This window comes from Molothrus aeneus, chromosome 19 (genome assembly GCF_037042795.1).
Source record: "Molothrus aeneus isolate 106 chromosome 19, BPBGC_Maene_1.0, whole genome shotgun sequence".
NCBI lineage: Eukaryota > Metazoa > Chordata > Aves > Passeriformes > Icteridae > Molothrus > Molothrus aeneus.
Genome location: NC_089664.1, coordinates 5,818,213 through 5,842,804, shown reverse-complemented (window position 1 = coordinate 5,842,804; position 24,592 = coordinate 5,818,213). Strand labels below are relative to the sequence as shown.

At 46.8% G+C, this 24,592-nt stretch overlaps 2 protein-coding genes across 7 annotated transcripts; one reads left to right on the top strand and one right to left on the bottom strand.

The window, feature by feature from the left end:
• The first annotated feature begins 225 nt into the window (after positions 1–225).
• BBLN (bublin coiled coil protein) lies at positions 226–4,841 on the top strand. The gene is made up of 2 exons (XM_066563174.1): positions 226–357; positions 3,268–4,841. Exons 1-2 carry the CDS (start codon positions 270–272, stop codon positions 3,459–3,461), a joined length of 282 nt encoding a protein of 93 aa, XP_066419271.1. The 5' UTR covers positions 226–269; the 3' UTR covers positions 3,462–4,841.
• On the bottom strand, positions 4,318–24,024 carry CIZ1 (CDKN1A interacting zinc finger protein 1). Of its 6 annotated transcripts, none has more exons than XM_066563169.1 (16): positions 23,790–24,024; positions 23,336–23,466; positions 21,348–21,463; positions 18,712–18,878; positions 17,611–17,746; positions 16,643–16,703; positions 13,763–13,842; positions 13,331–13,410; positions 12,210–12,392; positions 11,754–11,884; positions 11,255–11,339; positions 10,553–10,666; positions 10,032–10,211; positions 9,336–9,405; positions 8,125–8,246; positions 4,318–5,462 (listed from the first exon to the last, which is right to left on the bottom strand). In XM_066563169.1, the coding sequence occupies exons 2-16, from the start codon at positions 23,437–23,439 to the stop codon at positions 4,875–4,877; spliced, it is 2,217 nt and encodes a 738-aa protein (XP_066419266.1). In that variant the 5' UTR covers positions 23,440–23,466; positions 23,790–24,024; the 3' UTR covers positions 4,318–4,874. The 6 variants fall into 6 exon arrangements, with proteins under 6 accessions (XP_066419266.1, XP_066419267.1, XP_066419268.1 ...); XM_066563170.1 differs by lacking the exon at positions 23,790–24,024 and having other exon boundaries at positions 10,032–10,085; positions 10,122–10,211; positions 23,336–23,632; XM_066563171.1 differs by lacking the exon at positions 23,790–24,024 and having other exon boundaries at positions 4,318–5,167; positions 5,252–5,462; positions 23,336–23,630.
• Positions 24,025–24,592: the final 568 nt, after the last annotated feature.

Here is a 24,592-nt window from a genome sequence, read left to right as displayed (position 1 = left end):
GGACACGGCCCAGCGCTGGGTACGCGTTTGGGAAAAATCCCCGAGGAACGGGGAACGTGGCCCTGACCCCCGGGGCTGCCCCTGCCCAGCGCTGCTCGCCGCGCCCGCCCGCGCGCCTGCGCCCCGCGCCCTCCGCGCTAACCACAGAGTTCACCGCAGCGCCGGCCTGCGTGACGCGCAAGGCGCCCTGCCCTCCCATTGGCTGGAGGCCCCGCGCGTGCACGGGCGCGCCGTGCGGGCGGCGCTGAGGCGCGGGCGGGCGCGGCGGGATGTCGGGGCCCAACGGAGACCCGCACGTGTTGGGCGGCGGCACTGGCGACGAGGGCGACGAGGGCGGGGACACCTTTGAGGAGGAAGGTGCGTGGGGGAGAGCGGGGCCGCCATCTCGGAGGGGAACCTGTGGCGCAGGATGGCCTGGCCCGGTCTCCTGGGCTGCGGGTGGCAAAGCGCAGGTGTGCCCAGATGTTCTGCCGGGAGCGGTGCCCAGTGCCAGCGATGCACCCCCTATAGGGCAGCAGGGCTGAGGGGCTGCAGGGTTTGATTTCCACTCAGCCATGGGGCACCGAGCCCTGGGATGGATTTTTTTCTGTGAAAAAATTATTTTGTGCCTTTGCTGGTGTCCGGGGTGCGGATGTCAAGAAAGAGGATGTTCAGGTTTCGAAACCACAGGGAGATCATGTGGGCAGATCTGGAGAAGTAGTCATGCATGGAAAAAGGGAATTTAATGCAGCTTGGCAAATTCCACTTTGGGGCATTTCTGCAGTGCCTGGGTATGCCGGTTCTGATACTGCCCTGTCTGGTTTGAACCAGCCCACGGAGAAAGTGACAGCGGAGCAGTAATGTGGACGTAGAGGTCACTCAAAACTGGAATTCTTTCAGAGTAAGCACTTTGCTGCTCTTCTGTTGAAAATGGTGGAGCTGGGTTCTGCTGTTTCCCAAAACATTGTTCCCCGATGTGACCCACACAGGTGATTTTAGGAGTTGTGTTTGGGATCTAGCTGCAGTGACAGGACAATCATTTCTGCCCTGAAACACCCCAAGTGTGTTCACTGCTTTGCACCATCACAGTGATTTGTATTTCGTATTTTTTGAAGAGCTAAGAGACACATTGGATGTGGTGGAAAAAGTCACTAAATTGGATCTACATCCCAACTAATTGGGTTGTTCATCTTGTAATTACTGGGCTTTGTGTGCTGGTCATAAAGGGCTACTGCTATTTCCTGGTCTAGTGGGGCTGAGGCTGTGGATCTCTTCCTTCACCTCAAGTAGGAAACCTGATTTTTGTCAACTATTCTTGTTAAGAATGTAGAGGAGTTAATGCAATTGCCATGCTCCTGCTCAGTGTTTCCAATAGGGATGTGGTTATATTTCCACAAAAGTCCACCAAGCTTGCAACTAATGGAAAACAATCAAAGGTTTTTACAACTTATTTTTAAATGGGTTTTTTTTTTTTCATTTCCTGAAGCTGAAGAAATTGTATAACCTTCATTTGAGTTTTAGGCATGGAGAAAATTAGCTTCTGTTGTGATTACAGACTTCTTGCCAAGCTGATGAATGTCCCTTGCCAGAAGTAGTTACCACGTCTGCTTGGGATCTGCTCCCCATTTCACCGGAATATGGTGCACCAAATTGAAAAGCTGTAACTCACATAACTTGAAAAATGCTGATAGTTTGAAAAATATTGGTATCTGCCATCTTTTTGGAAAGCATGTGTTTGTGGGATTGATTTTTATATGCAACATCATCAGTGCTATTGCCTGTAGTGCCACCTCTATGTATACCTACAAGGCCAAACTTTTATTAATGAGCTCAAATGCAACATTACACAATTCTCCAAAGAATTAAAGACTGCAACACTCTGAACAGCTCCAAAGTTATAAGGTTATAAGAAAAGGAGGATAATTATTTTTTATAATGAAACTTTTTAGCTATTAATAATGCAAATTACTTCAATGTTTAAATATTCACACTTCTTTTAAAGCTGCTGGAAATGGCAGTGCCTGGACCTGGTGTGCTGGGGCAACTGAGAGGGGCAGAGCTGGTCTGGGGGATTTCACCACAGCCTGACCCTCCCTGGGTGCCTACAGCACATCCTCATCCTCCCTACTCTCCCCACGTCCTTCAGCTCAGCCCAGCGTTCCAGGTACTGTATCACACTGGGCTCAGAGGAGCTGGCTGGAGAGGAGCCAGCCCCAGCCCATGAGGTTGGGTTTGTCCCACCACAAGGAATCCTTCCCTGTCCTGCAGCCCCTGATCCTCACAAACACCAGGTCACAGCTCCACCTCTGCCTCCCTGCACTCACCCAGCTGTGTGCCTTCAGAAAGGAACATGGCACTGGCTCCATCTGGGGTCCCCTTCAGCCCCCCAGGGGTCCTGAATAACCCCTGCAGTTTATCTTGTCTGTTTTTTCAGTTTGAGTTTTTATTATTCTTCAGGGTTGTGTGAATATTGCTTGGAGCAATCCAAAAGCAAGTGTTGCAGAAGCACAGCATTCTTCAGCTGGGTAACAGTGCTAACACACACCACTGTGAAATGCCATTGTACTGAGGCAAACTGCTGCACTTGAAACAATGCTGTGAATTAGAAGCTGTACCTAGAGAACCAACTGCCAGGATTGTCTGCAGTGAGTCTGGGTTTAATCTGAAGGACCCAAAGGCTTAATAGAGCATGAAAATCCTGTGGCTGAACTCAGTGCCCAACACTTACCTTCCTGTGGAAATAATGGTGCCACTACCAGCACTTTTGGGCTCATCCCCTGCTCCTGCCACAGCCATGATGGCTGCACTGTTGTGGCAGCCTGACTCCAGCCATGCCCGAGTGAAGCACATCCCAGCTTGGAAGCCTTACCCAGTTCACAGAAAACAAACCCTACAACATGCTGACAAAGTGCCTGTACTACCAGGAAAGGTGATTCCAAAGGCAGCTGAAAAGGCTGCTTTGTCTTTGGGACTTATCTGGTACTGTTGCAGTCAGCACCGAGCTGGCTGTGTGTGAGATCTGAGGCTGTCAGATGTGCCCACAGTGGGTTTGGACTGCCCAGGTACCTTGCCTTAGATCTTGTTACCAGTGTTCCAGCTTCCCATTGGCCTAATTTGATCAGGGAACAGAGCACATGCAGGATTCAGTTCCATTTTAGTTCACCCACCAAGGGGCAAATACGACACAGCCAGAATGCTGTGGGCATGTTTTGCCAGAGCTCCCACTGCCTGCTCTGACTGCAGTGACTTTGTACTTACATTGTTCAGTCTCATTTCCCTTGCTTTTAGAATATGCAGCAATAAACTCCATGCTGGACCAGATCAACTCCTGCTTGGATCACCTGGAGGAGAAGAATGATCACCTACACATCTGCTTGAAGGAACTGCTGGAGTCCAACCGCCAGACCCGGCTGGAGTTTCAGCAGCAGAGCAAGCAGCTGAACACAGGAGCTGATGTGCAGGGATCCCAGCCTCCTGCCTAGAGCCTGACCACACACTCTCAGCTGGTGTTGCTAAGGGACAGTTACTGGTCACCAATTTAATGTAAAACTTGAATAGCAGAGGTGCCTCGTTTCTGTTACTTGTTCCTTTCTGTGTTTCTATCCTGCCATTCATCTCCATGTTCTGTTTTCCTTTAGCTGTGAGACAGGTGCAGAAGCACAAGGGTGGCTGTAGGAGAGCTGGTTCTTTCTGCTCCCCAACATGAGCCTGACACTCACACTTGGTTAGAGCTGGTTGTAGGAAACCTGAGCCCATGCAGGTAGTTTGCAGGCAGGCCCTCTTCACAAGGTGGAAAAATTATCTCTGCTCTCTTTTCCTTAAATCAAATCAAGGAGTATTATGGCTTTACCCCCTTTGTCAGGGGCTGTTCTGACTCCAGACTTGTCCCTAAGTGTAACTCTGGTGATAGCCCTGGAGAAGGAGGCCTAGGCCAGTGGCTGCCTTGAAGCTACAGCTTCTTCTCCCTTAGTCACATTAACTGTGATGTACGAAATACTGGCACATGGTTCCAGATCACTGGACACTTCCACTCCATTCCAAGCAGATAAGACAAACTACCAGGGTGATGCTTCTGAGCATTGTAACTGGAAGCTGCTCCACTCCTTCAGCTGCCACTAAGGACCAAGGTGTGGAGAGAAGGAGAGCAGCCTGGTGAGTCCCCACCACAGCATCAGCAATAGAGAGCAGAGAGCCCTTCCTGTACATTCTGACAAGGCATGAGAGGCCTGCTCTGTACTTTGTCATCTTGTCAGTATGTCCTAGAGCCAGCACTTTTGAAGCAAGTCTTACTGTTCTACTTCTGTAGTGTTAAAGGAGTTGTTTGGAAAGTTAAAGAGGTTATTTAAAAGAAATCTGTTTTATTAAAATCAGTTTGAAACAAACTTTGTTCCTGAGAGTCTCCACTATGAGAACAGATTGGATTAAGCCTTGTGGTATTAACAAAGGACCAAGGTGCATGTTTTTGCCTAGCTTAGGACTTGTCCAAGACTGCTTGTCCAACAGTGTGTATCTTAGAAAGGAAAGTGTTCTGAGAAGCAGAATTCAGCAGAGTCTCTCATGAGATAAACATTTTCTCTGGAAAGGAAATGAGAGGAACTACAAAGAATTCTTAAATCTGCATCCATCACTCTGTGAAGTTTGTCCCCTATGGAAATCCCATTACCATCTTCTTTCAGGTTCAACAATCCAAGCCTCAGTCTTTCCACGTAACTGCTGTATCCCAACTGTACAAGTAATAAGCAACACTATCCTGTATTAGACACGCTAAAGCCAGGCTTATTTATTCTTAAAATAAAAACAGGAGTAAAGTTGAAGGTTTTGCTCTATTAAAAGACTCAGAAAATAAACATTTCCAGCAAATATCATATTGTAAAGGGCTCTCCTTTAAGGCCACTCTATCTGGGTTTGCGCCTGGAAGAGCGTCTGCACCCAGCAGAGGTGAGACCGCCTGTCTCACCTTTGGCGAGGGAGGAAGGCTCTGCTGCTGCCTCCTGGCCTGCATCTGCTGCCTCCTTCTGTCCTAAGCCTCCTCCACTCCCTGGATCCTGATGGTCGTCTGTGCCTGCCCTCTGCCTGGCTGTGTTGGCTTCTTCCTCACGTCCCAGGGGCTCCCCTACGGTGTGGCTCTCCTCAGAGAACAGGCAGTCGGCACTAGTGGCAGTGGACTTGTCCTGTAGACTTTCTTCTTCTACAACCATGATACCACACACATCATCAGTCACACTGGCCAGGCTCTTGCCCTCTGGCCTAGAGGTGGCCAGCTCACCCTTACCCTCCAGAGACCTTGAAGTTTGTTCTTGCAGGGCTGACAGCTCTGTGCCCTCCTTATCTATCCCATGATCATCATTCATCTTCTTGCTGGTATGTGCTGTTGTAGCAAGAGGCTGTTTTGGATCATCCAGCAATTGGGAGCTGGAGCCCTGGGAATGCAAAGGAGCCTCGGGGTAGGCAGTTGTGGCACGATGCCTTGCTGCCTTGTATCTCTGCAAATACAAACAAACCAACGTGAGAGAGAAGCCCAGCTCAGCTCCTGTCACTGCAGCAAAGCAGCAGCTGGTCCAGGAACACCTGTACAAAAACAGTGGTGAGTGGCAGGGGCACAAGTGATCTCAGCAGCTCCTGGCCTGGCTGCTGAGGCTCTCAACAGAGAAGGGTCAGCTCCTGTGAGGAAAAGTTTATTATATAATTAAGTCCCTCTCGCATTTACTTAATGCTGAGCGAGTGCATGGCAGACCTGTGGTTCCCGAGACAGAAATCATGATCTGGCAACTGTTAATGTCAGTCAGACTCAGGACTCTGTAGATGCAACAGTGCAAGTGACAGCTCCTGCTTCAGCTACTGCCAGGACACATACCCTGGGCATGTGAGGCTCTGCACAGCCCTCAGCTACTGCTGTGGTTTAATGTTTATCGGCCAAAGCAAGGCTTAAGCTGAAAGCTTTGTATTTCTTCACTCTGTTGATACAATCTGCACAGTCAGTGGAACTGTTGACAGGAAGGCTAGGATATCATATCAATTATATCTCGTTACAAGTCACTGGGGTTTTCCACAGAGTAAAGGTAAGCGTATCAACAATAAAAGGACTCATTTGCACTCACTATCATGATGAACCAGTAGAGGTCTGTAAAGAAATTAAAATGGTACTACGCATGTTCTAGACTGGATTTCAGGAAAACAACTCACTGTAGCTAGCTAACACAGAGCAGGAACCCAGTCTTCAATGCCCAGAGAGATGTGACCTAAAGGAACAAACTGAAGTTCACTCTTTCCCACAGCAGTTCCCATCATAATCAAGTCCCTTTCAGCTGCCTGCTAAAGGGTTCTTTGAACTGGCACTAGCACCTGACAATTTAAGGAAACAATTTCGAGCACAATGCCTTTCACCAGTCTGCAATGTGGAATTACAGCACATCTGACAGGCAGCTTTACATTGTAATTCAGTTTATCACTGCAGGCTTGTTCTTCCTCTGTCCTCACAGAGGAATATGAACAATATCATATCACACTGGAATTGGATCAGTTGAGCCATACTGTACCCAAACCTAAGCAGGTCCAGGCATGCAAATTGGTGTCCAGAGTGATGCTGTAAATTGTCTCAACAGCAGACAATCCTCTGCTTTGAAAACCTCTGCTGAGCTACTCTGCTGAGAATACCCCAGCAACTGGCAGTGATTTAACTCAGACTGTGACAACCCCAAGGCACCCAGGCAGCCAAAAATAATAGTTATCTGCCTGCAGACATGTAAGTCTGGACTCTTCTCATGAACTCCCCAGGTCATTCTGGCATGCATTTGAAGAGCATCTGATTTCAGCTCTAAGTGGACCAAAAGAGTGACATAAGTGGTTGCTGCTGCAGTTTCACTCTATGCTGATCTAAAACAAGCCAGGAAAACAGCAAGTCCAATTCCTTCATTCCTGAGATGACTAGCTGCAGGAGTGGGAGAGGATGAGCAACCATGAAGGAACAGCTGTGGTCTCCTCCCATTCCAAATCCACTGTTCTGAGTGCTGGCAGAATTCTAAAACACTCCACCCCTTCCTGGAGGCAGTGATGGCTGACTGGGAATAGTTTCTTCTGTCTGGAGACTAGAAGAAAACCATGAAGTTTTGGGGGTTAGGGGTATATGTATGTGTATTTGGGTTTTTTTTTTTTAAGGTGGTAGGGAAGCACAGCAGTTTTTGGGAGTACATTGTGGGTGCAGGCAGAGGACCAAGTCGATGTGGGAGCCTCCCTCCTTGCCAAGGACAGGGAATTGTGCTCTCCCATACAGGAGGGCCCAGGCAGTGGTCATGGGATAGGGCAGAAACAGTGCAAGTCCTGTGTACCCTCCACAAGTACTAATCCAGGCCCCTTACCCCCTGGCAAGTCAACAAGGACAGAACAATGGAGGCAGATTCCAGGCCAGCCCAGTAGGAAAAGCTTTAGATACAAAAGCAGCGAGGGGCAATACGGCTTCTTTAGGTGGAGCCAGAAAAGCAAAGGAACAGCATCAGTTTGCAGAGCTTTGTGCTAAGGAGTTTCTAGGAAAGGGCAGCAGACAGAGAGAGACAGACAGATAGACAGACTTCCTCTTGCAGGCTGACCCTGGGGACAAATGGACTCTCACCAGCTTGTAGATTCTATCACATAAAGAGTCTGTAATGTTAAATTTTCAGATTTCTAAGGTATCTGATTTTACCAGGCCTCTTCCTGGATGAATCACACCCACGCTTTTGGCTAAAGGAGCTGTTCTTGCAGTATCACACCTGGAGATGTGTATGCACCAGCTTTCTTTACAAGGAACAGCTTCTCTCTCCTGCTCAATCCCACCTTGACCAACCTGTAATCTAACAGAGAAGAGGCCTAGGCTAAATGACAGACTCCACAGGTTCAGCAAACAGAGCGGACACTCTGAGGAAGATTCCCAGCCAGAAACAGGCAAAAAGATGACAGCAGCAGTAGCTGGGAAGCAGGACTTAACTGGTTTTAGATCTACAAGGGCCAAGGGAGACAAAGACAGAGCACACCAGGAGAAAGCTACAGCATAATGGACACCAAGGATGATGGAAATGAGCTGGAGACAAGACAGCTAACGTGGTGGGTTCACTGGAGAGACACGCACAGGGGAAACAAATGCCAGGCCATGCAATCGCCAAAGGGTCTAACCTGAAAGTTCTCAAAATGCATCAGGGACTTGCAGTGTGCGAGCCGGGCAGCGGAGTCGCTATGGTAGAATTTGTGACACAGCCTGCAGAGGTAACCTGCGACGGGGACCAGAAAATCCAGGCCTGCGAAACGGGAGGGGAAGGGAAATCACAGATCACATTGAATGGAACTCAAATAATGAAAGCATGTTAAAAGAGAAGGGGGATGGGAGTAAAGAAGGAGAGGTGGAAAGCTTTGCTTCTGTTAATCAGGGATTTGCAAGATGACTTGCTGAATATCTCGTCTTACCATGGAATGGCTGTGGTTGATATTCAGAGAGAAATCTGGCTGCCAGAGCAAAGAAACTACACAGAGCGTTAAGGGGGGAAAAAGGGAGAAAAGAATACAATGGAAAACTACAGAGAACATGTGATCTAATGTAATGGGATCAAACCAAGCAGAAGACAGCAGGCGCGCAAGAGGAACACGCAGAGAACATTCACAGCATGAATCATTATTCCATCTGCCACATGATAGTGGAAGGTTACAGCGATATGGAAGATCCGTGTAAACAGAGCTCTCCTTGGGCACAAAACAGCCTCTGCAGAGCTGCCCTCCTCAAACACGAGTGGCCCTTAGGGGTTTGAAGTCAGTCGCTTACAGGGTGGGGACCAGACACGGCCATCTGGAGGAACCACTGCCCACCAGGCCAGCAGCACGGCTGAGGAACCGCTCGGTACAGCGTGGGGGTTCTGAAGCGGAGGAAACATGCACAGTTTGGGTCTAGCAGAGAGTTTGATACTGTCAGTGATGCTCAGTATCTCTCTGCAAGCTGCATTTCTGTTGGAAAGCATTCCGATCAATATGCTTTCCGACTCCATCTTTCCAGAGCATCCCTCATTTGCTACCTACTTTCTTCAGTACTCCTGCCCTGCTTGTTCCATGTCCTACCTTAGAAATGTATCTGGCTCTCATCCTTCTTCAAAGCAAAAGGCAGTTGACAAACATCAATCATATCCTCATGTTTTACCACACAGTAATAAAGAAACATCCTGCTTTCAGGAGAGGTTCTTCTCCAGGCAGCAGTGACCTGCACCAGTCCAATGCAGATGATGGAGCACCACAGCTCAAGAAGTCATTATAACAGTAGGCAGAGACCATCCTCTCCTACAGATACAGCATGTGGCCAGAGAAGGCTCTGTGGCCCTTTGTGCTTAACTCTGTTTGCTTACCATAGGCTGTGTCTGGACAATACTTCTCAGTTCCTTCGTAATCCTCCAAAGACACTTCCTTCAGCCCAGTCTGGAAACCGAAAGAACATTAGTGCCTACTGTATCTATGGCAATTGTCAGGCTCTTGCATTTTTCTGCTAAGCAAAAATGGGAGCAGAACAGAAGATTTTTTGGGAGCAAAACAGAAGATTCACATACCAGTGACAGTTACACTGCCTTTGATCAGAGGCAGATGCAAACCCCAATGTCAGCAGACCACTTCATTACAGGGGCTAAAATCACTCCTTGCACTTCAAGCTTGAAGGAGCTTAGCCATGTACTTCCTTCTTGGTAACTGCTCTCTATTGGGAATGTATTTGTCAAGACAAATCTCTACACATTTGCTATCAGACCCAGCTACTGCTGGGCTGTTCAAAGAGACTATGTCAATACTGCTTTGTGCTCCTTAACAAGGTTAATATCTGAAGACAGCAGAAGCTGTACAGCCCAGCAGAAACACCTTAATGTATCCCACACATCACATAGTGCCTGATTCTCTTCCACATCACTCTGTGCCCTCAAAGAACCCTCCAGTTCCACCCTACTGCTGTGCAAGATTGAGCAGACTCTTGAAAGCCTGAGCTCAACCAGCCTAAGTCATAGGATCCCACAGCAGATTCTCAGATAGGTCATTCCTTCTTCTGTTGCACAGCATACCTGTTTGGCAGCAGAATCCTCATTCTCCGTCAGCACTACATCATGGTCTTCCTCCTCACCAGCTCCTCCCTCCTCCTCCTCCTCTTCCTCATCATCATCTTCAAAACAGCCAACAGCATCCACAGTGATCAACTCCTCTGAATCTTCTGGGCTCCCCAACTCCTTCTCTCCTAGCCTAACCTGTAAGGTACAGAAAAGAAAGATCGGATCAACTTTGCACTCGCCATTTAACCAAGGAAGAGCCCAGACTCAGGACAGATTGTATGTGATGAGCAGCAGGGACTGCAAGAAGGGCATAATGCTCTCTTACTTCTAGAAACATCCAACACCTTCTTCCTTTTTCACTCAATTTCTTTCAGCACTAATAAGTGAAGTTCAGCAAAAGATGAAAATTAAAACAGGGTTGGAAGAACTGCACATCTTCCTTTTAGCCCCACAGTAGTCAGGAAAGCAGGAAGTTATTCTGCTCTACAGTGTAGCTGCTTCCAGACCTGCACAGCTCTCCACACAGGCAGTATTACCTCTTTGGCTTTCTGTTTGTGCTCAGGGGACTTCATATGCTCCACAAACTTGCGGGGGGTCTTGAAGTGGCGGCTGCAGACAGTGCAGAAAGGACGAAGCGAGCGTTTGGCCAGCTGAGGAAAGAGGGAAAATTCTGTAAGTCACAAGAGGCACTGCTTTGGAGGAATGCAGATGAATCTTGAAACAAAGTCAGCCCCGCATCCTGGGAGACCACACAGAAAATAGTTTTTTCAGCAGAAAGGGCTCCCTAACTCTTATCCACCAAAAAGATGAAAAGCATGCAGAGCAAAATAAGTGTGTCTTAAAATAGTGTGTCTTAAATGTTCTGTCACTTCTTCCCCAAAGGTCAATAAATATGCTGGCCTGCCTAAGTTTAGCTTAAAGAGGCTGCCCACCAGCTCCTCCATTCAATTGATTAGGTGAGTATGATAAGCCACATTTAAGAAAAGTCAAGTATTACAAACTAGAGGTGTCTCAGGCCATACTGACACGTCATGACAACTGGAAGCTCCAACAATGCCAGAGGCAGCAGGTAGCACTGCAGTGCCCTTGTGGAGGGAGTTACTGGCAGAACTTACTGTGCACCCCTCCACTTCAGTCACTTCTCCTTTGCTGCTTGGGGAGCAGGAGTTGCTACACACTTCCATTTAATCCCCAGACAAAAGGTCAGTGCAAAATGAAGTCCATGCTATGGCTGTTACCTTGTGTTCCTGGGTCCTGCGATGTTTGATGAGGTCCCCTGTGAAATGCACCTGGCAGGTGTTACACCACCGCTGCTGGGTCTCTCTGAAGTGAGAACAGATAGAGCTGGAAGTCACACCTTTTTTATTCTCCATGGAATACTGCAGGTAGCAATCTGTCCCTGGCATTGTTTTCTTCACAATTCCTATCTTTACAGGCTCAAATTTATCTTCTCTATTTCTCACCCACTTACAGGTTGCTTTAGCTTGTGCTGACAGAAATGCACCAGATAGAACAGGTCTCCTACTTAATCTACTGTACTAAAAACTACACAGGTCAAAGTCAACTCTGGTATCCTTCAGCAAGATAGAAAGTTGCCTGAAGGAGATTAAGGCCCTTGACACCAGAGGGGGTTTGTACCTTACCTTAAACTGAGAGGCACCCTGATGCAGTGAAAAATTTTAGAACCCATATAGGGCCACACTCATATCCAATTTTCTACTGCAGACCAACACTTACCCATCTTTTCCTGCTAGCACCTTCTGCTGTTTCACCATGGGCAGTAGTGAAACAAAACAAACATTGCTCATGTGCTGAATCTCCCCAAGTCGCTGCTGGTGCTGAATTCCAGCCATGTGGGATTGGAAATTCTGAAAGAGAGGTTAGGAGAAAAATCCTTTTAAATGTATTCCAAACACAGAAAATAATAGGTATGAGCTATGCTTTCCTTTCTTTTGACTGCTGTTTAACAATGAAATATAAAAGCTTAAGAGCATGGCTGCCTGTGGATCCGCCCACATTCTCTCTCTAGCAGGTTGCTTGCCAGCTCTCAGGAAAGGTTTATTTTATCTGCATACTTGTCATCATTTCTTATGTTCCTTGTTCCTAAAACACGAGCCCTTGCTAACAAGAGATCAGCCATTTAACTCCCATCTCTTGACCACCTGGATCCCGGTCAGAGCTGTGCATTTTTACCTGCTGACTGCAGCAATTGGTCTTGCAGATGTAACAGTAGAATTTAAGGACGGATTCCGGGTTGGGATCAGCTGTGCCCACGTCGCAGGCCCAGTGCCCTGGTTTCAGAGCTGTTGTACTGATAGCTCTGCTCTCACTGCTCTGCTGAATAGTCACTTTCAGTGAACCTCCAGAGCTCAACACCTGTCAAAAGAAGGAGTCAACATTAAGTTCAATCCCTCAGTAGAATAAAAATTACACCTGCTTTTTGTATGTCACCTAAGCGCTCTAGCCTTTAGGAAAATGCACTTCAGCTTGAGCCCACAGGAGGCTGATCAGGACTCTCATACACACTCCTCCCAAAGCTGCTAAATCAGCGATCCCTGTGTCATAGCACCAGCCCTATTAGCACAGATGGTTGTTTCTGCAGCCTCTGCAGCCACTGTATGATCCAGTCTCTGGGGACTGCAGCCACAAACAATTGTTGCTAAGGGACACAATCAGCTCATTTTTCTCCACAGCAAAACTAAAGCCTACTCAGCACAACACCTGATGGAGTCAGGAACTCAGACATGGGCAGGATGATACATTTGATCACATCAATAAATGTCTCCAATTATGGAAGACTGTCAAGTCTGATTCACACCTGAGGTTAAATCTTTGTCTGCTCACAGCTTTACACAGCCTGAGGTCCTGATTTAACATCTAGCATGGGGGCCACATATTTCATGCAAAAGACTCTCAGGTTGAATCTTTTAACACCACCTGAATCTTTTTACACTTCCTCTTTAGCAATATGAAAGATGTATTTAGCTATGGCCCTCCACACAGAGTTTTAACTCTATGTAATCTATTCAGCTTTCCATCTTTCCAGCTGAATACAAAAATCTTAATGAATGCCCCATCCATAGGCAGCAGTAGGTAAGGAACAGGCCAGCAGAGGTACAAAAGCAGCAAGTCAGAGCAGACTGTGCACTAATTGCAGACATATTATGCCTTATTGCCAGGGACAACAGCTTACAGCAGGAGACAGAGCTCCAGACGTGGGTGCCAGCTGGTTCCCAGTGGCAACGGGCTTCTCCAGGATGGAGGGGGAGGTTGTATGTTCTGCACCACCCCTGCATGGAGCGGTGTCTGCTCACCTCAGGAGCCTTCGGTTCCTCTGAGAATTTCCTCTCTCTGGAGAGATCTTCAGCTGTGTACTCCTTTGCATTGTCTGTACCTAAGAAGGGAGAGTCCTTTTAACAGTCTTAAATCAAAACAGCAATGACAGGAAAAACAGAGCAGCAGGTAAGTGAAGTCAGGGAGCTTTCCTCACAGCACTGTTGGCCATAAGCCAGTTCACAAACCTTTCTCCTTATCCTTAATTATTAAGACAGAAACATCCAATCATTTGCTTTTGGCAGGTAACAGATATTAGGGGACATAGTTTGTATTTGGTTTCTAGATTTTATCCTGCTTTCCCCATCCTGTACAACTGGGGGAAGAACATTTCTGTAGATCCATGGGACCTACAGGTGCTGTTCCACCAAGGAGAGCCCTAAAAGTTCGAATCACAGGGTTCAGCAACTCACCATCAGCTTGGGCATGGGTGCATGAGACTCCTGCTTTCTTGCTGTCTGTGGCATCCTCTAATGCAGACTCGCCAGTCACACTTCAAGGATATCAAGAAAAGTACCTTAATTGCCATGTTACAGACACGAGTTTCAAAAGGCACACCAAGGCACAGGCTGGGGTCTAACCTACCACACTCTCCACTAAACATAAATCAGTAAGCTACTGGAAGTGGTATTTCAGGCAAGAATTTGGCAGAAATAAATAAAATAATGTAGAGTGGGTGTTCTAGAATGGATTCAGAAACAGCAATAATCTGGACAAGAAAGCTACAACTGATTTTTTGGTTAGCTGCCCTCTCCTGCAAGAAGCCTGAAGGGATTTAAGTTCATACAAGAAATATTCTCAATAAGAGCTCTGAGAGCTCTCTCCTGTCATGACTGGTGTCCTGTAGGGAAATTGCAACACCTGGACAGTGTTCCTGGCTGCTCTGTACATGAGAGAAGAGACTTATTAGTACTGAAGGAGTTCTCCATGGTGCCTTTACAGGGATTTCACCACAGCTGCCTGTTCTATTCATACCAATCATGCTTCATTTCAGAGTCCCTACAGCTCTGCTTGTGGGGGAAGTGAAACTCTACAAGATGCAAATCAAAAGGGCCTTGCTTTTGGTGATCTGCTAAGGAGAAAAGCGCTCCTGAGGGGACTATTGAGAATAAATGTCTGACTTCCAAAGGGCACAAAGTGTTCTCAGCAGTCTCTTTCTACATCTCCCATTTTTCTGTCAGGACTAACTTTCCACCATGACTTGACTGTCTGCTCTGAGGGCGGCTCAAATTCCCACCTGCTGGTGTCCTTGGGCCAAGAGGGAGCAGCACCTTCTGCACAAGGAGGACAGAGGATAGCGCAGGCAGCGCATCCAGTTATACGCACACCGCATAATTTATCAGATTGATAAGTGATAAGGGAACTGGGTTACACGGCTATAAATATGCAGCAGGGTTTGGGCACTGCAAACACGAATTAAACAAGAGTGACTGGCATTAACATTATTTGTCAGGTGCTGCCAGCAGGCTCAACGCTGACGGTACCACACACAGATGGTGCCAGCACTCAGGGTGAGGGCTTGCAGCCTGAACTGCAAACCTAAGGAGCGATCTAAGGGAGCAAAAGCCACCATGAGCATGATTTAAAGAGAAAATGGTATTCTATGGATACTTGTCATGCCATGCTAGAAGTGGGTGTTCAAGGAGGATTTGAAGATGATGAGTGCTTTCTGCACTGGAATGAGGATGTTGTTCCAGGTGTACAGATGGTACATAGGAGCAAAGGCAGAAGTGGGAAAAACCTGAAATGAAGAAGGAGGCTGGTATTTCTGGGTAAAGGGAAATGGAACAATGAAGCATGAAACACAATTTTATGACATAGATGGGGGGAATGCCCTTCTCATTTGTGAAGGGCAGTATGAGAACAGTAAACTATTTTTTTTCACAAATCCTTTATCTGTTCATTGGAAGATACTAGAAACACTTCAAAAAAAAAAAAAAAAAAGCTAGGGAATAATCTATTCTAGGTAAATACCAGCCATAATATATGCATTAAATCTGGCAGTTCCTAACTGCAGCTTAGGAAAGAATTTTCCTAATAGCTGGCTTGCTGCAGTGAGAGCTGTCATTCCTCAGACTTGATTCTTGTTTTCAGTGCATGTAACAGGACTTTGATTAATACCCTGCTAAATATTAAGGTAATTAAAATTAAATTAGCTTTGGCAAACAGATTAACAAAGCATGCACTCAAATGTATTCGACCTAGCTTTAATTGAATTTATTCACTTTCTTGCTAATCAGAGTCCATAACTCATGACGGTCCCCGGGCACACAATATTTACCACTCTTTAATGTTTTACTTTGATGTTTGGATATTATCTTGATAATGTAATCCTGGAATATTCCAGGATTACATTATCAAAATAAAGCTATCCATTAATCTGTAATCTACAGATGGGAAACAGCGAGGTGAGGAAACTTGTGCAAAAGCAGGCGGCGAACGCCTGTCAGGGAAGGTAAGAAGAGGGCCCAGGAGTCCTGACTCATCGTCGTTAACATATGCTGGAGAATTCTCAAGTCAGTGCCTACAGAAATCTGTATTCACTCCTTCCTCTTCTCCCTCCACAGCAGCCAAGGGTGACAGTTCTGGGAGAGGACCAGCCCGGCGCAGATGGCAGCGGGAACTCCGCGAGGTGCCTTCCCACTAGATGGCAATGCAGCCCTGCCTGTCCCTGCCGCACCCCGGGCAGGCCGGCAGAGCCGGGATGGGCCTGCCAAGGCCAGCCTGCCGCACATCCCTGGGGGATAATAGGATTGCCTTTGTCTATTTTTACCCAACAGGCAAGGCAACCTTTGCAGAAGGGATACAGAACTCAACGCTCATGGATACTAGGGACTATTGATTCTCTTTCCTTTATCATTTCTCAAAATAAATTACCCTCTTGTACACCTACTGTAACCTAATATATTCCAAGACTTTCTTTCCCTTTCTGCTCATTTCATCTTTTTGACATTCAGGGAAGAAACTTAAGAGAAATACACCAGAATAGAGAAGAACTTCTATGCTTCTTACAGGGATCCTAGCAGAAGAATACACAAGCAAAATCAGCTTTGTTGCACATCTAGAGGAGCTGCATCTCATTTTTCATTCTCTCCCTAGCAGAGACCCCACAACACCCGGTATCTCAGCAAGCACCAAAAGATTTTCTGAAGCAAGCTGTTCACAAGCATCTGAAATACCTCTTACACGCTAGACATCAGGCCAATAGAGTATACAGCCCTAATTATCAGAAAATAAAATTAGACAACAATTCTAAACTCAGTAACTATCTCAATAACCCATCCAATAAATACCTCTTCAGTCTTTTTGCTGCAGGCTCAGTGTTCAACACAGACTCTGCTGGAGTTCTTGGCTCTGCAGGAACACAGAAGGAGACTTCCTTAGCAAAACAGACCATGCCACCTTGGGCGTGTTCCATATCTGAATGGCAAATGCCAATGAGGCTCTGTTAGAGCAAATAATACTAAATACTTGCTTATTCTGAATTTATGAGCTGCTCTGACAAGGTTAGATAATGATATCAAATACTTGAGCTTTATTGCAATGTCACTGTATGAGGTGTTGATCAAAAAAAGAAATCTCTGTTCACATCTACTAAACGGGTCTCAGTCCTGTACCTAAGTGACAAGAGCCATGATCATGGGAACATTAATATAAGCCAAGGTGGCACATCTACCTGACAGCAACCAGTTAATAAGACAGTTTTCACTGCTGCATATTCCCTGGTCACAACCTCATCAAAGCCTGCAGTTATAAATCGTGCACTCCTCGGTCAGCAATGACATTCCCACATCTGTGTTGTATGTGACATCAAGATACTCAGTGCCAGCAGTTTCTGTTTTGACAAGTCGGGCACCAGGACTTTCAACTCATTTTTTTCTTAGCTGATTGTAACTGGTTCTGATTGATGTGTTTGGCTGCATGAGATGTTAACTTCAGCATGGGTAAGGCAATGTGAAAGCTTTAATTTCAGACCAGTTTTCTTTTTCCCCCCCATCTTAAACAGAGCTCAGTGTCAAAAGGGACTTCTGAGAGGCATCCATGCAAGAGAAATGGAGTAGGCTCATAAAAAAAAAAAATCAGGTAAAAGTGGTACATGAAGCACGATAGCAGAGGGCTATCACAAGCAGTTTAAGTGTTTACAATTAGAGAGAAACATAGCTGATTAAGCCTAAAATCATCTCCAGTTTTTGCTGCAGGACTAGTCAAGAGATGTTTATCATATTTCCAAGCAGTTGTTTCACTACAGGCTCCCCCTTACCTGTGGATGGTGAGGAATTGTTCTGCTCTGACCCTGCTTGCATTCCCTCTGGAATTTCCATTTTCTCATCACCTTGTGTCTGAGATGAAGAACCAGGATCTAGTTCCCGCTTCCTGTCAGGAACCCTCTGGAAGTCCTGCAATGGGCAGAGAGTCACTGCCATCTCTTAGTCCTTAACACACACTGCCTAAAGCACCAGAGTTTTACTGTGGGGCAGGAACAGAATTCCAGTGATAATGGAAAGGAATAGATGGTTAATAATGGACTGCCCCACCTAAGGCAAGCTGACATGGTCAAAGAGAGCAAGGTATTTCAGTTCCACAGGCAGCCAGGACACGTCTCCAGAGCTTTAAGCAGCAGCTGTAGGAAATCCAGCTGCTTGCAGAGGGTAGGATCATGCTAAAGGAACTCTGGCAAGAGGTGCATGGGCAGGGAAAAGGATAGTCCAAGGTAATTCCCCTTCTTTTGACCATAGAGTCCAAGACTGTGAGTTTACCTTATCCACCACATCTTTTTGACAGAATGGGATGAAATATGCCAAAGCTAATCTAAGAGGAGGCAAGTAGCAGTCCACCCAAGAACTATTTCCAGGATACAAAAGAGGTCTTAATTATGGAAAGTGAGAAAGGTTTTGACAAAACAAGAACTGTAGGTTTTACAAAATCCACAAGAACAAATCTTAAAAAGTGGGAAACAGCCCAAAGAGGCAGAGTGTCCATAGTAGGAGCAAGTTGTTTGGGAACAACAAACTGCTTTGGAAAAGCAAAGCACTTAGGCAGGACTTCTTCTGTTGTAATTACTTTTAAGCTCATACCTCTAAAGGCTCCTTTTATATGCTAGGTTTAAACAGTTCTATCATGGAGAATTCTCTCTCTTGGGCAAGTAATGACAAGAAACTTTTGCATCGTAAATGTAAATATGGACCACAAAAGCCTTTGGGATGGAATGATTTCAGCATTTCTGTGTCAGCAGCATGGCACGAAACATTTTTTCTTTGTAAGGCTCTCTCCCTTCTCCTTTGTACTCCGCCTACTGCACACTCCACAACTGCAAATGTAAAAGGAGCACAAAGCTCCCCAGAGTAGGAAAGCACAGCCCCACCTTGCGGAAGGTCCGGTTCTGCCGCTGGAATGGGAGGCTGGGGAAGCCCAGCCGAGTTGGCTTTAAGGAGACCCCAACAGGTGGTGGTCCCAGGAGGGAATGTCTTGTAGCCTGAGGGAAGAACTGCTGCAGTGCTGGCGCTGTCATGTTAAATCCACGCAGGTTTCCTATAAATGCAAACACAGCGTTTCACCACCCTGTGCTGTGCAAAGGACAGAGAAAATCTTCCACCTGAACAAGCAGCAGGTGGGGAAGGGGAGGGGAAGGGCTCCTCTACACGCGACCCTGTCCTTTACTGGGCACTGCATAGGTGCCCTGTGCTCTACCCTCTTCAGCACACAGAATGATTTGATGTGATAGCAACCATTGCTATGGATCAGGCTATTTAATTATAATTGCCACTCGAGGCAAAGATCATTAGAGCAATTATTTGATCTGAGCACATTAGCACTCATGTTTGCAACAGACAAGGTCTCGTTTTACAAAAACTCTCTGTAAAAAAACGAAAATTCACCCCACATTTGTGCAGCTGACTGCCCACACCATAGCTTGAAGCTCTTTAAAACAAGCCAGTAAAAGCATTTCATTTAAAACAACACCAAACTTTAAACAAAAATCCCACAGTCCTCTCTGCCACCTGGTTGTCATGCAAGCTCAACATGTCAACCTCAACTCTGACACTTGAGACTCTGCCATTTCCAATTATAATGCTCTGCTTTCTGAACAGTTCAGCATCCACAGACTATTAACCAAGTGTCAAAAATTTCTTCTGAAGACAGTCCTTGTCACTCCCATTTCAGGTGTGAGGGAATGGAGGGGCCCAGATGCCTCAGCTATACCCTCAGAAACCATCCATCATTCAGGGAACCTGGACTTAAACTGCCATTTTTTCTCTCTCACTTGAATTAGTGCATACTCCAGCCTTTTAGCAGCCGTCAAAACAGGGAGCAAAGTTTGGAAACAGGCACCCAACACCTGAAAAACCAAGCTACACTCTTAAAAGCCTACAACACAATAGGAAGTACTCCCTATGTTTGTCTTCAAAAGCAATCTAATCTATTATTACTTCCAATATATAATCCCTTATCGTAAAAGGGCATAGCTATATTAAAAAAAAAATTAAATCTAACACAAGAAATCATCTTCTGCTCTCGGTTTGACACCTTTAAAGAACCACACATCTGTTTCAATTTGAAGTATTTATCTTTTCCTATTCCCACCGCTGAAGCCACACACAGCTAATGAATTATTTATACTGATGCTTCCCAGGGACAGAAATGGCAGAGCATCAGATATTCTTACATGTAACCCAAACCTGAGTGGCCAAAAAATTCATATCACTAAAAAGGGCCACATGGACATTGGCAACCATATTCCATGTTACCTGTGGCTACCTGAGGTAGGTGATTAAGAGAAGTCACAACTTCATGGAGAGGTGAAGAGGAGCAACACTAAGACAAAGTGCATGTAAAGTGTTCATTAACATATCTTATCCCGCTCTATCTAATTAGCCCCAAGCCCTTGGCACATTATTTAAATACAACTCCTCAATAAAAGATTCAGGGAAAAACATCAGCTGACTGCAAACGTATCTAGGAACATGACTGACTGAAGGCTGGAGTTACAATTTTTCCTGACAACGATATATGTACACTAATCATCAGAGCATGGCTTGTCCTTTCTCACTGCCACTTTCCCTTCAACCTGAGAGAGATCTGTGGAGAGCCACTGGAGTCACTAGAGAGCCCTCTCATTAAATGGGCAAGAGAGAACAAAAGGAGAGTTAACGACATGCAGAATAAATCTTTTGTCTTCACATCTGGACATGATTCACAGGCAAGGTAGAAATTGCAGGCATTAATCTAGACTAGGCACTTGAAAACTATCCCAAGTACTGATTTTCTGTGTTGAAAAGAACTGTCAGGTTAAGATATGAGCAAAAAATAAAAACATATCTTTATTCCTATTATCTTTACATTAGTAATTCAATTATTAAAGCAGCCTCATAATTTGTTTTGAAAACACAAAAAGAAAAGGAAAATCCACTTGTAGAAACACAATAATGGAAAGACAGAGATATTGCCCACCATAGATATTACAGTCGTTTCAGGGAATCAAAATTTCACAATACAACTGACACTCAAACCAACTTCTACCTTAATATACTGTATTTGTTTGTATTGCACTAACTTTGGACAAAGACAAGAATCTACTGCAAACAAGGTTAGTGTGTACGTAACAGATAATTAAATAAATGGCCTTAACCTTGTAAGCAAGAAAGACAAACAATCAAAATCTCAGTATCTGATCTAAATATATTGATGAAAAAATACTTGCTCCATCATGCCTAAAAGGGAAGGCATGTATTTAGTATCTAATCTGATACCTCCTAGTGCTATTCCCAGTTGTGAACAGCTGGGCACATGTGATTTTCAACAACTGAAGAACCTCTGTTCTGACGACTACGGACTAATTTAAAGAGAAGATGGGAGAAAAGAAAAAAAAAGAAGACAACAAACAGAACTGCCAAGTACAAGAACTGCACTGGTTCAGCAGGAAATAGCCATGGTATGGTTTCAGTCCAAGAGGATGATTAAATAACTCCAGTAAGTAAGCGTTTCCCATAACGACAGTACCTTGCATCTGCTGCATGAGTAAGGCCCGCTGAAGCATAGGATTGGCACTGAGCAGCGATGGCTGATTTGTTGCCCGTAAGCTCAGCATCTGTTGCTGCTGCGGCGGCGGCAAACCCCTGGAAAAGAAGGAATCAATCATGAGAACCCAATAAAAACTGTACCCTTCCATTCCAGGCATAAAATAGAGGGGCAAACAGCTGAAAGGCTGATATACATGCATGAAAAGACACCATGCACTGGCGATGTATCCTCTTTCCTCCACTCTCCTGGAATTTCCAAAGCTGACAGATTGTCTATCAAAGAATTTGAGGTCAGAGACAACTCCTTAGCACCAAGCCCACATAGAGCCTCCCAAGCAGCATAAAAAAAGCCCAGGAGCTGACTGCGGTTCTACAGAATTATGCAGCACCCGTCAGGAGAAATGAGTGATCTAGATCAGCAGCTACATTTAACACGACAACAAAAAAGTTCTAAAAAACAGGGAGTTTTTGCAGTAGCTTAGAGCTCGTTTTCCCAAAATCAACACCTCCCACACGGAGCCAGACAGGTCAGAACTGTCAATGGTGCCCCCTAACTGCAAGAACCAGATGGAAAAATAAAGCACGGCCTTCATATTTAAAACACGAGGAGGAAGAAGCAGCGGGGAAGAACTCTCCAGTTCTAAGGAGGGTGGAGCAGACGTAAGAGAAAAGTCTGAGGAAACTGGCAGGCACTTCTTGAGGCGATTGCAAGGTCAGGCCCACCTCTATGCACGCTGCTGACACAGCTGAATCTGTCAGAGCTGAAGAGAGGTACAAACAGGATCGAAATACCCACCCTGACAAAAAAACCCAACCCCTTTAACAGAATTCACAGCAGCTCATCTTCACATTTGCTGCTCTAGATTGTTCCAGTCTCTGAGCAGAGATATTTATACCGCAAAAATCATACTTTTAAAGGTGTAAGATGCAGCCGTGCTATCTAGCAGTCAGCCCCTTACTGGCATTTTAAGTGCGGCTTTTTTTATAGCATAAAATATATAAAAATGGTAAAAAGATTTGCAGGTTCATATTTCTAGTAAAACCGAAAATTTCCCACGCTTACCTCAGAGACAAATGCCTTATAAGGATAAAGTAATACAATAATTCCTTAAATAACAAATTAAATTTCTTCCTAAATTCACATTCCATTGCTTTGAATTTGCAAAGAATAAGTCTTTAAAGATAACAGAAACTGCAAATAAATGCATTATTTCAAAGAATTTGTGCTGGTTTTACAAGTCTCAGCTCATCGGGGACAACTGCTCCTATTTAAGTTGTTTCACATCTTGCATTTTTTAAGGAAAACCGTGTTTATTTTCTGGCAAATGTTCTTTCTCCATTTCACAAACAAAACACAATTTTCTCCATCCCGTCCCTGCCCCACCGTGCTCAGCCTTAGCGCTGGTGCCATTGCAGAAATAAGTTCAATCATCGCACCCACACCAGCAGACCCAGCCAGAGAAAGCAAATAAATAAATAGTTTAAGTTCAACAATAAAACAATAAAGTGCTCGTGTCTGCTGAGGGTGGCTCTGCTGAGTGCTGCGTTTCTGCAGGAGAAGGCGTTTTTCCCGAGCCCCGGCTGCCCTGCCCGCCCTGAGGGGCTCGGAGCATCCACCCACCCACCGCTCCCACACGGACTGTCCGGGTCACCCACGGGCTCTCGGGGACTCCAGCCCCGGAGGGCGGGCAGGGATGCCCGGAGCGCTGAGGGGACACGGCAAGACCCCACAGGGGCCGCCGCCCTCCCTCCCACACCCCCGGGCCCCCTCGGTGCCGCCAGGCTCGGCCCCGATCGCGGCCCGCGCCCCCCAACCCCCGCCCGCCTCCCTTTGTCGCCTTCCCCACCAGGGGAGGGCAGCCCCGCACCGGCCCCGCCGCGGCGAGCACGGACGGAGCGCGGGGAGGCGGAGGAGAGCGGTCCCCCAGGACAGGCCCCGGATCCCCGGCCTCGCGTAGCGGCGCTTACCGGCCTCCCTGCTGCGCCGGAGGGTGGTGATGGTGCTGCTGCTGCTGCTGGAGGAGGTGCTGGAGCTGCAGCAGCTGCTGCTGGAACTGCTGCTGGTTGAACATGTCTGGGGAGCCCCGAGCGAGGCGAGCCTGAGACAAAATACGGGAGGGCGAGGGAGGCACCGGCTGCGGGGCTGGCGCGTATCAGCCCAGCAGCCATTGAGCAGAGGAGCCGCCGCCGCTGCCGCCCATTCATTCACTGAGCCGATCCCCCCCTGCCGCCTCCTCCTTCCCCCCGGGGTCATCGCAAGCGGCAGCCTGTGGAAGAGGTTTCCAAACCCCACCTCCCAAAACCCGCTCCCACCCTCCCCTGCCCGCGGCGCCCGCAGCCCGTCCCGCTCCCCGCGGCGGGGCCGCGCCGGGACCCGCAGCCGCTTCCCGTCCCTTCGCCTCCTCGCCCCGCCGACACTCACGGCGCAGCCCGCGGCGATCACCGCTCCCCGCCCGCCGCCTCCATCTTCCCGCCGGGGACAACAAGCACCTGCCCGGCCCCGCTCCCCGGCCCAGCCCAGGCGGGAGGCAGCTCCTTGGGCAGGGCTGCGGGACAAGGCCGCACCCGCGGGGCTGGGGATCGCCCCCGGAGCCTCCTCTCAGGTCGCCCCAGCCCGCAGCACCTCCATCCCTCATTCCCCGCGCAGAGGCGGCATTGAGGTTCCCTGTCCCTCGAGAGGGCTGGGAGGGAATGGACACCATCTGCCCAGGGCTGGGCAGGGAATGGAATAAACTGCTGCACAGGAGCAGCAGATGGCATCCAACAGCGTGGGCTTTCTGCTCTTTGTTGTTGTTTTTTTTTTTTTTTTGTTCTGTTTTTGTTTTTTGGTTTGTTTTTTGGTTTTTTGGGGGTTTTTTTGTTTGTTTTTTAATAGTCCAGGGGAATCTTTGGTAACCATCTCCCCGAGAAGATGGAAAAAACCCAAAGCAGCTTCTGGCCATTTGCTGTGGTCACATCTTGGCAAGCCTATTATGAGAACCTGGAAGAAAACAAACAGGGACTTTTGTAATATTGCTTTATACTGTAGACTGAGATGACTTCTCTAGCAGGTCCGTCCCCTCCCCTTTTTTTTTTTTTTTTTTAGTTTGTTTGTTTGGTTGGTTTGGGTTTTTTTGGCAGGGGGTGGGTTTGCAGCAAAACCTTTCGTGCACAGCCTGTTTTCCATAGCAAAATTAATTTTAAGCGCTTTCAGTACACACAGGCTCTCTATAAAAATATACTGTG